The sequence below is a fragment of the Physeter macrocephalus genome, unplaced genomic scaffold (genome assembly GCF_002837175.3).
Source record: "Physeter macrocephalus isolate SW-GA unplaced genomic scaffold, ASM283717v5 random_694, whole genome shotgun sequence".
In the NCBI taxonomy this organism is placed as follows: Eukaryota; Metazoa; Chordata; class Mammalia; order Artiodactyla; family Physeteridae; genus Physeter; species Physeter macrocephalus.
Window position 1 is genome coordinate 33,977 of NW_021145959.1, and position 14,737 is coordinate 48,713.

Sequence of the window (14,737 nt, forward strand, 5' to 3'; positions counted from 1 at the left end):
AGAGGCCCGCGTACCACAAAAAAAAAAAAAAAAAAAAAAAAAAAAGCATAGGTCTGGTGGGGATGATCGGCAGTTACAGACTGCCTGGAGGGAGACCTGCTCCAATAACCTTGTCCCCTCTGGTTTTCTGATCCGCGATACCAGTATACTAGAGCCCACACCATGCAGAGCACCAGTAGGACCCAAAAGGCCTCACTCACCCTTGCGGTGGGTTCTTGTCCAGCCAGCCAGCCTTGATGACTGGTGGGCTGGGGGTGGGGCCCACAGGCAGCCCGTCCATGGGGTGCGGTGGGAGATCAGGGATCAGGAGGCTGCTGGGCAAGGATGAGCTCAGGCTGCTGGTGTGCCATCCACCACTGGGGGGAGAAGAGAGAGAATGAGGAGGCCAGAGTGGGGACTCCCATGGTGTAGGGGCGGAGGAGATGGAGAGGCTGGGCCAGGCTTGGGGAAGGAGGATAGATGGGTGGGAGAACCACCCGAGAGAAGAGGACGCTTACTTGGGGATGCCCTTGTAGGCATGGTCATCCTCATCTTCATCCCCTTGGTCGTCCCCGGACAGTTCCTCCCCCTCGCTCAGCAGACTGGCCACGCGCACGGCCCGAGGGACTTGGCTCACTGGGGGCTCCTCCTGCTCCCCAGACCCGCTCAGTGTCATGCTCCCCTTCAAGCCCCAGATCACACCCAACTAGGGGCTGCCACATCCCCCTCTGTCCACTCCATCCTGGACCCACACAACTCTGCACATTTACTTCTCTTTCCTCACACTCCTCTCCTCCCCAGCCCCCAGCAGTCTGCACAGGGACCCAGGGAGACGGCGTCACAGGGACAGAGAAAACCAGTGCAGTCACGGGCCCAGGTGAGAGACAAAGACAGAAAGAGAAAGGGATAGAGAAAAAGACACATGGATGGAGAGTTAAGGCACTCAGAGAGAGGGTGACACGGGGACACAGAAAGTGAAACAGAGACAGAGGGACAGACACCCCAAGACAGATGTGCTCCAAACACCAAGGGAGAGAAGGGGCCACACAGCCATCCAGATGCAGCTGAAGACTGGATCTGGAGCCACAAACCAGAGCCCCCAGACCCCCACAGAGCAAGACAGTGAAGGGGAAGGAAACTCTCCAGGGAGCCGGCTACCTACTCTCTAGCTGGTGGTCCCCAGGGTCTGAAAGGCACCTGGGTAGCCCACCCTCCATGCTGACAGGCAGACAGCCCAAACCCTAACCACTGCCTGACCCACCTTCTTGGTCATCACGGCAGCTGGGGCCCTCGGCCCCTCCTCTGGGACCTCATCGTAGTCAGGGTCATCTGGGGAGATAGAGGGGAGGGGGAGACTCAGAGGCAAAGAAGCCTGGCCTCCCCCAGCCTAAGAAAGACCCTGCTCCACCCTGGCTTGGCTTTCAAAAAAAGGCACAAAGGACAGGAAGTACTATTTATATTCTCGGGGCTTCACAGGACAGCACTAGGGGGCGGCCAAAGGAGAGGCCAGGCCATCACAGGGAGGTCTGACTGGGCAGCAAGCTTGGGGGTCAGGGTAGGGACTGTCTTAGAAAGGCTAAAAAAAAGCAACAAGAATCGAGACAAGAAAAAATGGACAATCCAAGGAAAAGCAAACTGCCCATGACCATGGAAAACAGTCCCAGACTTTAAGCCATGGGCAAATCAAGTAGTCTGCCATCTGCCCACACCTAACAGTCAATAGGTCAGAGAGCTGGGTGCTGTCTCCATTCTGAGGAGGAAGGGAAGGATGCTCACCTGTCCAGGGCCACATAGTGGGTCAGTGGCAGGGCCCAACAGAAAGGGGAGCACGATCCTCACGCCCTTGCAGACTCTCCAGCCCTGATCCCAGGCCACCCACCCAGAGCCCCATGCTTTGCTACGGCACTCACCAAACTCCGGGAGCAGGCGGAGAGGCTTCGGGGGAATCTCTGGGCGGGTGGGAGGTGGAGATGGGGGCTGGGGAGGCCCCCGGGGGAAGGTGGCCGGGGGCTCCTCAGGCTCTGGCTGGGGAGGTAATGATGGTGGCGGTGACAGTAACTCTTCTTCCTTGGCAGGAAGGCTGGGAACAGACCAAAAGTTGGGCATCAAGTTCAGTGCGGCTGAGTCACTGCGCCAGCGACACTGCGACAGAACCAGGACTCAAACCCACTGCGCCCCCCCAGCTCACATGAACAGCAGCACAACTCATTTGTTCCACATACTCAGCCAGAGCCCTCCTTGCCTCACTCCCCTGCCCCAAACCCTCCAAGCTCTCCAGAGCAGGTACCTTCTTTGGCTTCATGAGCTGGCCCTGCCTTGCTGGGACAGGGTCACCTGTCCCCAAAGTGCTAACTTTTAGCCACATGTACCCACTGGGTCTCCACTCTAAAAGAGAGATGAAGACCAGAAAGGGGTGGGGGGTGGTTTGCATCCTAGCCTGGGAGTCAGGGAAGGCTGGACCTGAGCTTTTATTTATTTATATATTTTTTAATTTATTTATTTTTATTTTTGGCTGCCTTAGGTCTTTGTTGCTGCGTATGGGCTTTCTCTAGTTGCAGCAAGCAGGGGCTACTCTTCGTTGCGATGCGTGGGCTTCTCATTGCAGTGGCTTCTCTTGTTGCGGAGCACGGGCTCTAGGCACACGGGCTTCAGTAGCTGTGGCATGCAGGCTCAGTAGCTGTGGCTCACGGCCTCTAGAGCACAGGCTCGGTAGTTGTGGCGCATGGACTTAGTTGCTCCGTGGCGTGTGGGATCTTCCCGGACCAGCGACCGAACCCGTGTCCCCTGCATTGGCAGGCGGATTCTTAACCACTGTGCCACCAGGGAAGTCCCTGGACCTGAACTTTTAAGGATAAGAAGGCGTTTGTTGGAGAATGGATGGCGCAGGACTAAAATGGGCATCGAGGCCAAGGGCACAGAACAGAGCCTTAGAAACCAAGTCCTGAGGCCGTGAGCCATGGGTCTCTAGATCTAGATCAAGACCATCTTCTCTCTTGTCTTGAATATTCACCATCCCCCGGGACCCCTCAAACTCACCTGAACCCACCACACTTCTCATCCCTGCTATCACTCCCCCCAGAAGCCTTCTCTGACTCCAAGGCCAGGTTCAAGGTGCCTGAACTCCCACGGCCACAGTGCTCCTGTCTGTCTGTCTCCGCACAGATCGCACTGCTTCCTGCAGGCAGAATGTCTCCAAAGGACATCAGAGACGTGGGTTTCAACCTTGCCTCAGTCTCAGTTCCTGTGTGTCCTGGGGCAAGCACCTAGCCTTTCTGAGCCTCAGTTTCCTCTTCTGTAAAATGAGGACTACAAAACTGTTGTGGCAGGGTGGCTGGAGGATTAACCAAGACAAGGCGTGCCGTGCATCAGCACACAGGATGCACGGAGACCACCAGCTGCAACAGGTGCCTGAGCTCTAGAAGCGTGGCCCCAACTGCTGTCTCTGCCAGAGTCCAGCAGGGGCTGAGGAGGAGCATCGAGCAGATGGGCAACTTTCTTCACTGGTGATTTCAGCCTGGTCTACTGCCCCAGTGTTCCTGGCAGTGGCTGACAGTGTGTGACCACCGAGAAAGCAAGGAAGGGCTGGTGCATGACCACGATGCCAGGCCTTTCCTCCTGCTGTTGCCTCCTGCAGGAATACCTTGCTCCCTGGTCTCTGATCAGAGAACATCTACTCATTCTTTAACTTCTTACTCAAGTGCCCCTTCTCTGAAAGTCTTTCCTGACCCCTCCTTCCTGCTCCTCCAGGCCCTGCCCATGTTCCCCTCTGATATGAGCTTTAGATGAATTATTCCAAGTAACTTTTGCTTTTTAGTACCTCCCTCCTTTGTGCCAGGTACTGTGCTAGCATCTAAGCCAGGACCTGAACCCTGACTCCACAGTCTGGGTGCTTCTTAGGACACCTGGCTACTTCCACATTACCCTGCACCCTATCTCCTTCCTCTCCAAGGGTAAAGAATGAACAAAAAAACTTTTTCCCCCTAGAAACCTGCTAAAAGTGGTATGTCAGCCATGCTCTGAGGCAAGAGTGCCTTTGGCAAAAGTGGCCTGAGTGTGGAACTGCACCTAGACTAGGAGAAACTGTAAGTGGTCTCTTGACCTGGGAGAGAAGTCGGAGCTTTGGACTTCCCAGAGTGTGGTGGCTCGTAACCGGGCACAGCCTGTGCAGGGACCTGAAACCACACTTGTGCGGTTGTTAGAAGACATATTGGCCCCTTGGGGCAAGAGTTCTCTAAGCCAGGGTGGCGCCCACACCTGTTGGCTGAGTCTCATCCCTCATCCCTGAGCTGCACCCTGGAGGACCACAGAGAACAGCTCCTGGACAGATGTGTGGACAGTGGCACTGACTGCCACAAGGACCCCACAGCAGAGGAAGACCTGCTGCTATCCTAGTGGCCAGTTATTCCCTCTATATATGCTTCTCAGGGAATCTGATGCCAAGTGGGCCTAGGGTAGGGGTTTAGCTGGACCTACGAAGACCCCCTGATGGACACTGTACGAGGCTGTCTCCCCGACTTGACCCTGAGTCTCTTTAGGGCAGGGGCAGCCTTGGACTTGACTCTTTATCCCCATAGCCCACCCAGAGGGCCTGGCTGAGTGGGCAACAAGAGCATGTTGGATGGGTGGGTAGGGGGTGGATGGGTAGGTGGATAGGTTGGCCGACAGGGTGTGGAGAGAAGCAAATGAAAGGCTGAGTGAGTACACATAGGCCCAAGGGCATGACCTGCGGTGTCGGCCCCCTAGCTAGTCAAGTACAATGTCCTTGGAGACCATGCAGTCTCCCAGACTCCAAGAGGAAGGGGCCCTTGGGGGCCCAGCCTGTGATAAGCTGATAGCAGAGCTCCAAGCTGTTGGACCAGGACCAGTCAGACTGGCTCAGAGCAGGGGGGACAGGCTCTGCCCTTCCAATACCAAGCAGGCTGAGTGGGCCTGGCTCCCCACCTCCCTGCAGGACTGAGGGCCAGTGCTGAGGCAAAGGTGATGGCAACAGAGTATCCTCGGAGCCCAAGCGGCATCGGTCCTCCCATCTCTGGCCCCCAGTCCTCCCCCATCACTGCCTGATCATATGAGAGGGTTCTGCCCTTCCTGAGGCCTGGCTCCCCAGCATGTGGGTTCCCTAAGACAAGTGCCACACCCACCTTCTTCACTACTGTATGCCCAGCACTCAGCAGGGATGAATAAATAAATGAAGACCTGGATTAATTAATTCTTATTAATTATGTGTGTGTGTGTTTTCCCAGCTGTCTTCTAGGTGCTTTACGCGGATTCATTCATTCAATAATGTATGGTTTATTGCTATTCCCACTTTACAGATGAGGAAACGGAGGCACAGAGACACGAAGTAATTTGTCCTTGGTCCCACAGCTGGGATTTGCACCCAGGAAGTCCAGCACCACAGCTGAAAGCTCAACCACCAGTGGCAAATGAGGAGGCCACAGCCAGGATCTGAGGGCTTCTCTGAGGCCCCTCTTCTCACACTGGCCACCCAACTCAGGATCCAGGAAGCTCTAGGGTTGATGTTCCATCCAAAAGGAAATGTGATCACAGCTCTGATGGCCGTGTTACCACGGTAAGAAAGGAGAGGGGAACAGACGCTAAGGGCTCCTCTCCCAGTAAAGCCTTTGCAGGAAGAGGGCTATGTGCCAAGAAGGTGGGAGCAAGGGGGCCCCATGGGCCTCCCAACCTCATTCTAGACACCTCCTCCAGGAAGCCTCCAAGCTGATCCCCCGCCTGCCTACCACAGGGGACCAGGGTCATGCTGAGTCAGAGCCAGGCCCAGGAAAGGAGAAGTGGTATCAGGAAGGCACGGATGTGGGAAAATCCCAGGGGAAGGGGCAGTGCCCACAGAATGACCCTAACCCAGCCAGAGTCCTGGCCACTCAGTGCCTGCACCCCTTAGAGCAGCCCCAGCTCCAGTCTGCAGCTAAGGTCCAGCTGGGATGTTCCCCACTGATCTCTGACCCCACAAGACCAGAAGATCAGCCCCAAACCTGAGCAAGGACTCAGTGGTCCCTCCTATGAGCCTTTGCTCACACCACTTCCTCCTGCCTGCATCTCCCTGCCCTCTCCTTACATCTCAGTCCATGGAAAGCCTATCTGTACCTAATACGGCTCAATGGGCCTCTTCTAGGTAGCCTCCAAGATGCCCACACAGAGCTGCTCACCCCCTGCCCCTCATTCCTGGCTCCTCTGCTCCTTCAGCCCCTTTCTCCTCTATCCAAGTGACATATGGATCTGGGCACTCCTGGGTAGGGCCCACTCCAGCCTGGGCCCTCAGCCTAAGAAGGTTTGTTTTATTGGTTTAGGGCAAATACACACAGCCAACCTTGTATCTGGGGGTTGAGGGATATATGAGGGTCCCGAGCCAGAATGGGTAAGAGTAGAGTGACCATATAATTAATCATATAAACCAGAACATTTCTGAGAGTTAAAAGAGGCCCTATTAATAACTATGCCAGGGCAACAGGTGTAAGCAGGCCTGTCCTGGACGAAATGAGATTTGTGGTCACTGTAGGTAAGAGACAGAGCTTTGCAGCCAGGTGGGTCTGGGCTTGCATCCCAGCTAGACCTCACATCAGTTTGTGTCCTTACAAAGCAGGTCACTTTACCTCTGAGCCTCAGGTTCCTCTCTGGTCTGCTTCCAGGCTCACTGATAATTCAGTAAGGAGAGCCAACTGCCACATGTCACCAGCACTACTTTCTCACCCTGCCTGTGGCTGAAGGAGGCTCAGGCCCCACAGGATGGGCCAGGAACCTGTCCCATAGCCCTCTCCTCCAGGGTGGCCCCTGGCTCTCCCTTCACTCCTTTCTATTTATGTCAATCACCATAAGGGCAGATGGGCAGGGCTGCAGAGTGGGGCAGCCTGAATATCTCAGGCTGGCCTTGAACTGATCCACTCTTACGTTCCAGCCATCCTTGACTGAGCTGCATTCCATAAATGCATACTTCCAGGCTTTTGCATATGTTGTTCCTTCCGCCAGGAACGCAACTCCATCTGGCCATCTCCTACTCCTCCTTCCAAAGGTGCAGATCATACATCTTCCCCCTCCACTTTGCACCTCCCTTCATGCCCCAGGGGCCTCCTGAGGCTTCTCCAGTCCCCACACTTCTGAGCACTCAGCATAGTTGTATCTGTCAATGTTTGCTTCACTGAACTGACCTCAGGGGACCAAGGACCCAGATCTATACCCTGTCCTGGAATCAGGACTTTCCCCCTACAGAGTCACACAGGCCTTGGAGGGACCCAGCCCAAACCCAGCTCCTGGATTTTCACCAGCAGGGCCAAGAGGTGGGATCAGACTCTGATTTGGACACATCTGCCTCCTCTTCTGACCTCCTCTTCCCACAGGGGCAATCTTTCCCAACTGCCCACTTCCTCGTCCTACTTGGGGCCCAGGCCTCAGCCCTATGTTTCTTTCTTCCTCCGTGGCTGCCCTCGTCCTTCCTTCTCTATCATGAGGCCCAAGGGTCAGCCCCTCTAGCGCTTTCCAGGCTCTGTCCTATTTACTTCTGCCCAAGCCACAGCAGAGAAAGCCCTTCTTGGGGTCTCACTTGCTTAGATGTGATGTCTGCGGTATGCCTCTCAGCTTTTGCATATGCTGTGAGTCCCCTCAGGCCAATCCCTCTCCATGCCACAGCATCACCCAAAACAGAGGGGGCCTCCTTGACTGTGTTCTGAATGAATGAATGACCATCGCCCCACTCACATACTGATTACTGGAGGTCAGCAGCTCTCCATCCCTCCAGACAGCAGTGCCCGACTGACCTGGCATCCACCCTTAAAACCAAGGTTTCACCCAGCATTTTGTACTTCACCCTGGAACAATATAGCTACCACTTGCTAAGTGCTCCCTATGTGCCAGACATCCTGCTGGGAGTCTTTTTTTGTTTAATCCCCAGATGACCCGGATCATCGACTCCCCTGTGCTCAGGACACACCTCCTTCACCAGGAAGTCCACCCAAACTGCTCCCTCCTCTAAGCTCACACAGTTGGGAGTCTTGTTGTCATGGGCAGGAAAGGGCTGAGGCCCAGGTCTCCCATGGCAGCTCTTCCTGCTTCCCAAGTCTGACACTGTGCTGGCTTGTGAAGGCAGTGGGGGGAGGAAGTTCACCCTTCAGGTGGCTCACAACTGTACTAGTCCCTCTCCCCCCATCCCAGGGCTAGCCTGGCTGGAGGAGAAGGTGCAGGTGTCTGCTGGGCCCTATGGAAAGGTGAGCCAAGGGCACAGGGCAGGGCCAGGTACACAGACAGGACCTGGTTAGAGGAATCTCTATGTTCCCAGTGGCCCAAGCACAGGGTTATTGAGCTCATTAGGGATCACAGCAATTGGGGGGAGCCCCCCAATGACACAGCCACCCCCACCACACCACCAGCCCTGGAAGGAGGGATAGGAAGTCACCAGCTAAGTGCCAGCCCTTGGCAGGCCTTCCTATCACCTGGACTGGGGGGAGAGAAAGGGGGCTCTGGTAGGAGCTGCCCAGAGCCACAGCACCCTTGAATTTGACCCTGAGAGAAGTCACCTAAGCCTCTGGAGGCAATCCTCAGTGGGGTGCAGGGAGCCAGAACCGAGATCAGCACCAGATCCCTGAAGGGCAGAGACCCCACAAAGGAGCAGTCTGTGCAGCCCAGAAAACAGGCCCCGGAGGGCTCCCAGCAGACCCGGGAGAGAGGTTTATGGAGAGATGGAGACCTGGAAAGCCCAGGGCAGAGAGGGGAGAAAAGGAAAGGGCAGGAGAAAAACAGAAAATGTAGAGAAAGTGAAAGAAGACAGAAAATTCTGAGAGTAAAAAACGGAGGGGGAGGAGACCAGCACAGAAAACCCAGCCTGCGGAGAGGTGGCAGACAGACAGACAGGGATTCCTGCCCTCCCAGGCCCGCCAGAGGAGCCTCCCCCACCTTCCCTTGGCCGACAGCCCAGCCCAAGGCGGCCCCTCGCTCACCCTCTGACGCCCTCTGGGTCCGGGGCCCGAGGACTCCTGTGGCTCTGGTCAGCCGGGCCCAGCGTGTGCCGTTCCCTGCCTGTGCAGCCTGTGTCCGACCTGGGCTGGTCTCACAGACAGCCCAGCCCCACTCCCTGGGTATGTCTGAGGCCACGTCTGGGTCCAGGCATGGCTCTGTGCACCCGTGATTTGGGTCTGAGTGTCTGTGATCACTTGTCTGAGTGTGTGTTCCTGTGTGTAATTGTGGGTCTGTCCGGGAGAATGAGTGAGTGTGTGTACGTGTACGTGTGTGTCTGTGTCTGAATCCAGCTCTGGTCTCCTCTAGCTTCCTGCTCTCCGCCTCCCCCCGCCCCCCTGCAGCCCTGGCCAACACACACACTTCCTGAAAACACAGACTGAGACAGAGAGAAAAGTCACCCAGAATCCCCTGGGACAGACACTTCCTCTCCGCCCCCAGGCTGCCCCCCCCAACCCAGCTGGAGTGAGTGGACAAGCCACCCCAGTGCCATCTAGCAGGACCTTACAGAGTGGACACCCAGAAGGCCCTGGCCCTGGCTGGCCCCTCCCCATGCCCACAAGGAGGCCCAGAGAAGCTGGGAAAGAGGCTCTCTAAAGGGAGCAAGTTCTGCCCTGGCAACAAGTGATCAGCCTTCAGGAAAATCAGGGATTGGCTGGGCTGCAGGGTGGTCGAGGGCACAGGTGCGAGGCCTTGCACTGTGACTCTAGCCGGTAGCTGTCCCGTCTGGACAAATACTCCCTCTTCCCAAGGTATCTCCAGACATCCAGGTATCAGAGGAGGAAACAGAGGCCCAGAGCAGCCTAGGAGGGGCTCTGCAGGGTGACCCTGGAGCCCTGGATCAGCAATGACCTCTCTGCCATGCTCAGGGAAGCAGGCTCAGAGGGTTCACATCTATGAGACTTAAAGCTGAGTAGACAGTCCCAGGCCAGGAGGCAGGGTTTGAACATCAGCTTCCCCTGCACTGGGCTGTGTAACTTTGAACAAGTTTCTCAGCATCTCTGGACTTGTCAGCTAGTTCCCTATGACAGGTGTAAGTGATGGTGGGTGTGCAGACCCTTTGAGGGTGCAATGGGGTCCTCCCAGGCCAGGCAGAATAATGAACCTGGTTCTGAGAGTCCTGACCCAGCTGGCGCAGAGGGGAGAGGACCCCATCCCTGCTCCTCTTCTGCCTGCCTCCCTTGAAGTCTCTCCCTTTCTAAGAGGCCTGGGGTGACAGAGATTGGGTAGTGGGAAGGGATTTGGGGTGTCCTGTAACCCTACTGTCCAGTGTCCACTAGGGGCTGAGTCAGCGCGGGTAGCACATGTGCTCAGCACCTGGCAGTACAGAAGCTCAAATAGATGCAGGCCTCATCTATTCACTAACACAGCAAACACTTGCTGAGTGCCTATTAGGCACCTGGCACTGTTTCAGATGTTGGGGATTCAGTCGTAGATGAAACTGACAAGCATCTGAGCACTAATGGAGCTGACATTCTAGGGGGCTCAGCCTCTTGGCAGCACGTGCAAACACAGCACAAGCACACACTGGCTCACACCTGACAGTACACAAATAACACACATGCCAATTCACCACCCACATCACACGCACTCACAAATACACTCACGCTGTTGGAGTCTCCACAATACCAGTACGCATGGGCACGTGTATGTGTGCACACAGGCCTTGATAAATTTGCACACACTACAGCAAGTCACCACTGAAACTGTATAAATCCTCACCTGCGTGCATATGTTAGGATCATACATCGCCTCCCTTAGAACATGTGCGGATGCAAAAATACACAGACACGCTACTACCCTGACAGACACACGCCTATGGGTGCACACACACAAACTGGCCAGGCATGCCCTCATGTGGAGTTACTAAATCCCAAATTCTGCTGGGGAGCCCAGTGATGGACCGGAGCCAGGCAAAAATGCTCCCTCAGTCACCACCTGATCTGGTGTAAGAGGCCCTATGATTGAGAGGGTGAGACCCTCATCACTAGAGGGTGCAGGCAAGGACAGGAAGGCCACATCAGGAAGCGGGGACTCCTGCAAGGGGGGAAGGAGCAGGCCACGCTGAGCAGTCTTCCACTGTGCACCACGGAGCCTGGAGTCATAGAAAGGGGCTATGAGGGGACAGGGTAGCCAGTCAGGCTCCATCCTCGCCCCAAACCTGCCCAGCCTTCGCCTGTTACACATATGTGAGGCTCTGTCCACCCTTAGTTTTTCTCCCTCTGGGCTTTAAAGACTGTACACCTTGCGAGCCCAGGATGCTAGGACTGCAGATGCCCACAATTCCAAATGTCAAAGACCCCAGGACACAGAAAGCCAGGCTTGGCAGCTCACCTGCCACTCTGCCCTAAGGAACAGCCCCAAATTGCAAGGAGTAATTGCCTACAAATTCTGTGAGCACAGAATGAATTTTGGGTCCTCTAGCTACAAGGGGCCGGACTCCTGACCATGGGAGTCTGGCCTCTCCCAGACATTGGCTAAGTTCAGACTGAGGATCTGACAGTGGGGCCTGGTACCGTGGGGTGAAGATAGGACCTTTGCTCTACCCAGAAAGTCTCCTGAATTCAGATGTCAGTACCAGGAGGGCCATGGAGGGCCAAGGAGGACACCTGATGGGGAAACAGGCCCAGAGGGGCAGCTCCTAATCAGAGTCATGGAGCCAGCTGGACCTGCTCAGGTATCCTGCCTTCTAGGCAGGAACCCAGGCCTCCACTCCTCGACTGGGGTTTTTGCCTCCTCAGCCTTCGTGAACTTCCTATGGACAGGGCCCTGCCTCCTGCCCTTGTTCACCCACTCCCAACCCCCAGAGACAAGCAAATAGACAGAGAGACACACAGACACACACTCCATCCTAATGATGGAGTTAAAGGAAATAGAAATTACTCCTACATGCAGGAAAGTGGCCACTAGAGGGTGCAGTGGCACCAGGAAACTCCAGTCCAGGCTATAAGCCAGGCTCCCGGGGGACCCCAGTGCTGCTCCCAGTTGTGTGAACCCAGGAAAGGCACAATAAACTTTTTGTGCTTTCACCCGTCAAATCTCAAAACACCACAGCTCTGGCTTGGCTTTGAAGATCCCTTTACTTTATGCCCCTCTCTGGGTGAGGAAAACCTCCCAGACCCTCCCCACGGGGGCTCCCCTAGCATATACTTGGCATGGATCCAGCCAGTGACCCCCTCCCTTCTCTGAGCCTTAGTTTCTCTGCTTGAAAACAGGACACAAATGCCCCGGAGCACTTGAGCAGGGATCAAACGAGAGCATGTGAGCAAAGCACCCAGCACAGTGCCCAACAGTAACAGGGACCAGGAGACCTCTCTCTGCACATCTCTTCCTCCTCCAAGAAGCCTTCCCAGATTAGGCTGACTAGGCCAAGAGCTGCAATAAAGCTCCATTACACCCCACATATCCAGCCATACTTGGGGATGCTCCTCCAAGCTGGGCACCCCAGCAAATGGCAGGAAGGGAGGGCATATGTAAAGGAGGTTAAATGGCGTGTCCACAGAATTAGGAGGATACTCAAGAAAACAAGGAGTACCAGGAGCTAGGAGGGGAGAAAACAGTTCTGGGGAGCAGGGAGGGTGAGTAGGATGTGGCCTGAGAAGTGTCTCCAGGATCGGGTGACATTTGGCAGGAGCACTGTGAAAGGGGAAGACGGGAGCACCAGCACCAGGCCCAGGGCAGTTGCTGCGTCCCCCAGCACGAGTTCTTCATTCTAGACTTCCCATTTCCTCCACATGCTACCTCCTGACTTGAGAAACGCACTCTGGTCTCCCAGTATCTCATACTCACCAGGCCCCAAACTGAACTCCAGACTTCCTCCCAAACTCCCGCCTGTGGCCAGGTCCCAGATCAGGGACTGCACCACCATCTACCCAAGATGGGAACCTGGATGCCATGCGCCTCCTCTCTCCCTCTCTGCTCATGCCCAGGCCGTCCCCAAGTCCTGTCCACACTAGGGCCGACCTCTCACTCCAGTCTGCCTACTTCTCTCCAGTCTCACTAGCACAGCCTGAGCGGGGGCCTCCCACCTGGCCCTGTGCCCTCTCACTAGTCTCCCAGCCTCCTCCCCCATCAACCTTACCAGCAGCTGGGGTCATCCTTTCCGTACTCAGCTTTCATCCGATCGCTCTGCCTAAAACCTCCCTGGGCTCCCCACCTGGCCTTCACAGCATGTCCCACCAGCGCCATCCACGAACCCACCCTTGCTCACACAACAGTTCAGCCACACTGTCTGCTCAGAGCACCTGAGGACGGTGCTTCCCACCTCTGAGCTTTGCACATGCTGTTCCCTCCACCAAGGTGCCTTTCTTACCCTAGTGGCAAAGGCCACAGACTCCCCCTCAACCCTCTAGATCCTCTGCCCATGTTCCTCCATTCTGGACGGCATCCACTCACCTCACCAGCAGGCGGGGGGGCCCAGTGCGGGGGGGCACGGGCGGAACGCTGAGCTCTGTCAAATGCCGCTTGGCAGGCAGCGGGGGCAGCACAGGGTCTGGGGCAGATGTGGATCGGGGGGAGAAGCAGGCGGGTGGAAGGCAGTTCTTCCGGGGAGGGATGGGTGGGGCAGTGGGTAGCCCCTCATCCTCTCCAGCTGTGGGCAGTGGCTCCGGTGGAGTGGTGGGCACAGGTGGTGAGCGGAAGACATGACGCTTCATGGGCACGGGCCGTGGGGTCAGGCGGGGTGCAGGGGCTGGGGGTGTGTGGGCACGGAGCAGCCCAGCCAGGATGCGGCGGCGGTGGCCGGGGAGCAGCATGCCCATGTCCACCAGGCGGGCATCGCTGAGGCCTTGGCACTCTGTGGCCCACACCAGTCCGTGCTGCTCAAAGAGCCTGGTGTACTGCTCCAGGTGCAGTGCCCGCAGCCACTCGGCCACCGATAGGGCCCCATCCCCGGCCTCTGCCATGGTTCCTGTCAGCAGAAGCCAGCCAGCAGGACTCTGTCCAGACCTGGAAGAGATACATAGGCACAGGTCAGAGGCATGGTTGCCCAGGTATAGGTCCCCAGTCAACAATTCTCTGTGGCTTTCCCATGCCATGGGGTAAGCTCTGTGTTTAAGCCCTCTCCCCTGTGTCCCATGTGCGAGACAAGGCCAGGTACTGCCTGGTCTCTGAACATGGAGGCTTCTCCCACTGCCTGAAACCTGACACCCCACCCCTGTGGCCTCCTAGCATCCAGCTCCTCTAGGAAGCCCTCCAGGACCTTCAGAGTTGGTACTACCCGAACCCCCATCCACAGCCTTGGCCACTGCTGTGGCTATGTCTGCACACACATTCCCTCCCGCCCGCTGCAAGACCCAGGCAAGGACCCAATTCCTTCTGAGGTGCCAGTTTCCAGCTGAGGGCCAGGCCCAGGGGTTAGCAAGCATAGGTGGGATTGAGGGATACCACTGCTGGTCCCCCTGCAGGCCCAGTCTGTGGGTTGAGCCTTACCCCCACCTCCATGCCCCTGGAGGAAGCAGAATACTCCAGGAGATGAGGCAACCCAGCATCACACAGCCTCTGGGGTCCTGGTCCTGTGAGTGAGCAACCCCTCCCACCCCCAAGGAGGGACAGGGGGGAATGTATAGGAAAGGCCATTCATTCATTTGTTCTTTCAAAATAGCCTTGCACTAGGCAATGGGGACTAAGGTCCCCTACCAATACTCAAGAACTCCTGACCTGGCAAGAGTCAAGGAACAGATGATGCAAAGCAGTGATTAACAGATCAAAAGAAAAAAGTTATCTGTTCATCTTCACAGATACTAAAGAGGCATATGATAAAACTCAATATCCAGCATACTTAAACAAAAATTGCAGTATC

At 56.1% G+C, this 14,737-nt stretch overlaps 1 protein-coding gene across 3 annotated transcripts in view; it reads right to left on the minus strand.

Moving 5' to 3' along the window:
• The window catches only part of ARAP1 (ArfGAP with RhoGAP domain, ankyrin repeat and PH domain 1), a 41,941-nt gene extending 28,100 nt beyond the window's left edge, over positions 1–13,841 (minus strand). For all 3 annotated transcript variants that reach the window (XM_028486083.2, XM_028486082.2, XM_055083242.1), the window contains exons 1-5: positions 13,333–13,841; positions 1,890–2,059; positions 1,241–1,308; positions 498–628; positions 201–356 (exon numbers count right to left, since the gene is read on the minus strand). In XM_028486083.2, the coding sequence (XP_028341884.1) occupies positions 201–356; positions 498–628; positions 1,241–1,308; positions 1,890–2,059; positions 13,333–13,841 (1,034 nt within the window). The remainder of the gene's footprint in view (positions 1–200; positions 357–497; positions 629–1,240; positions 1,309–1,889; positions 2,060–13,332) is intronic.
• Positions 13,842–14,737: the final 896 nt, after the last annotated feature.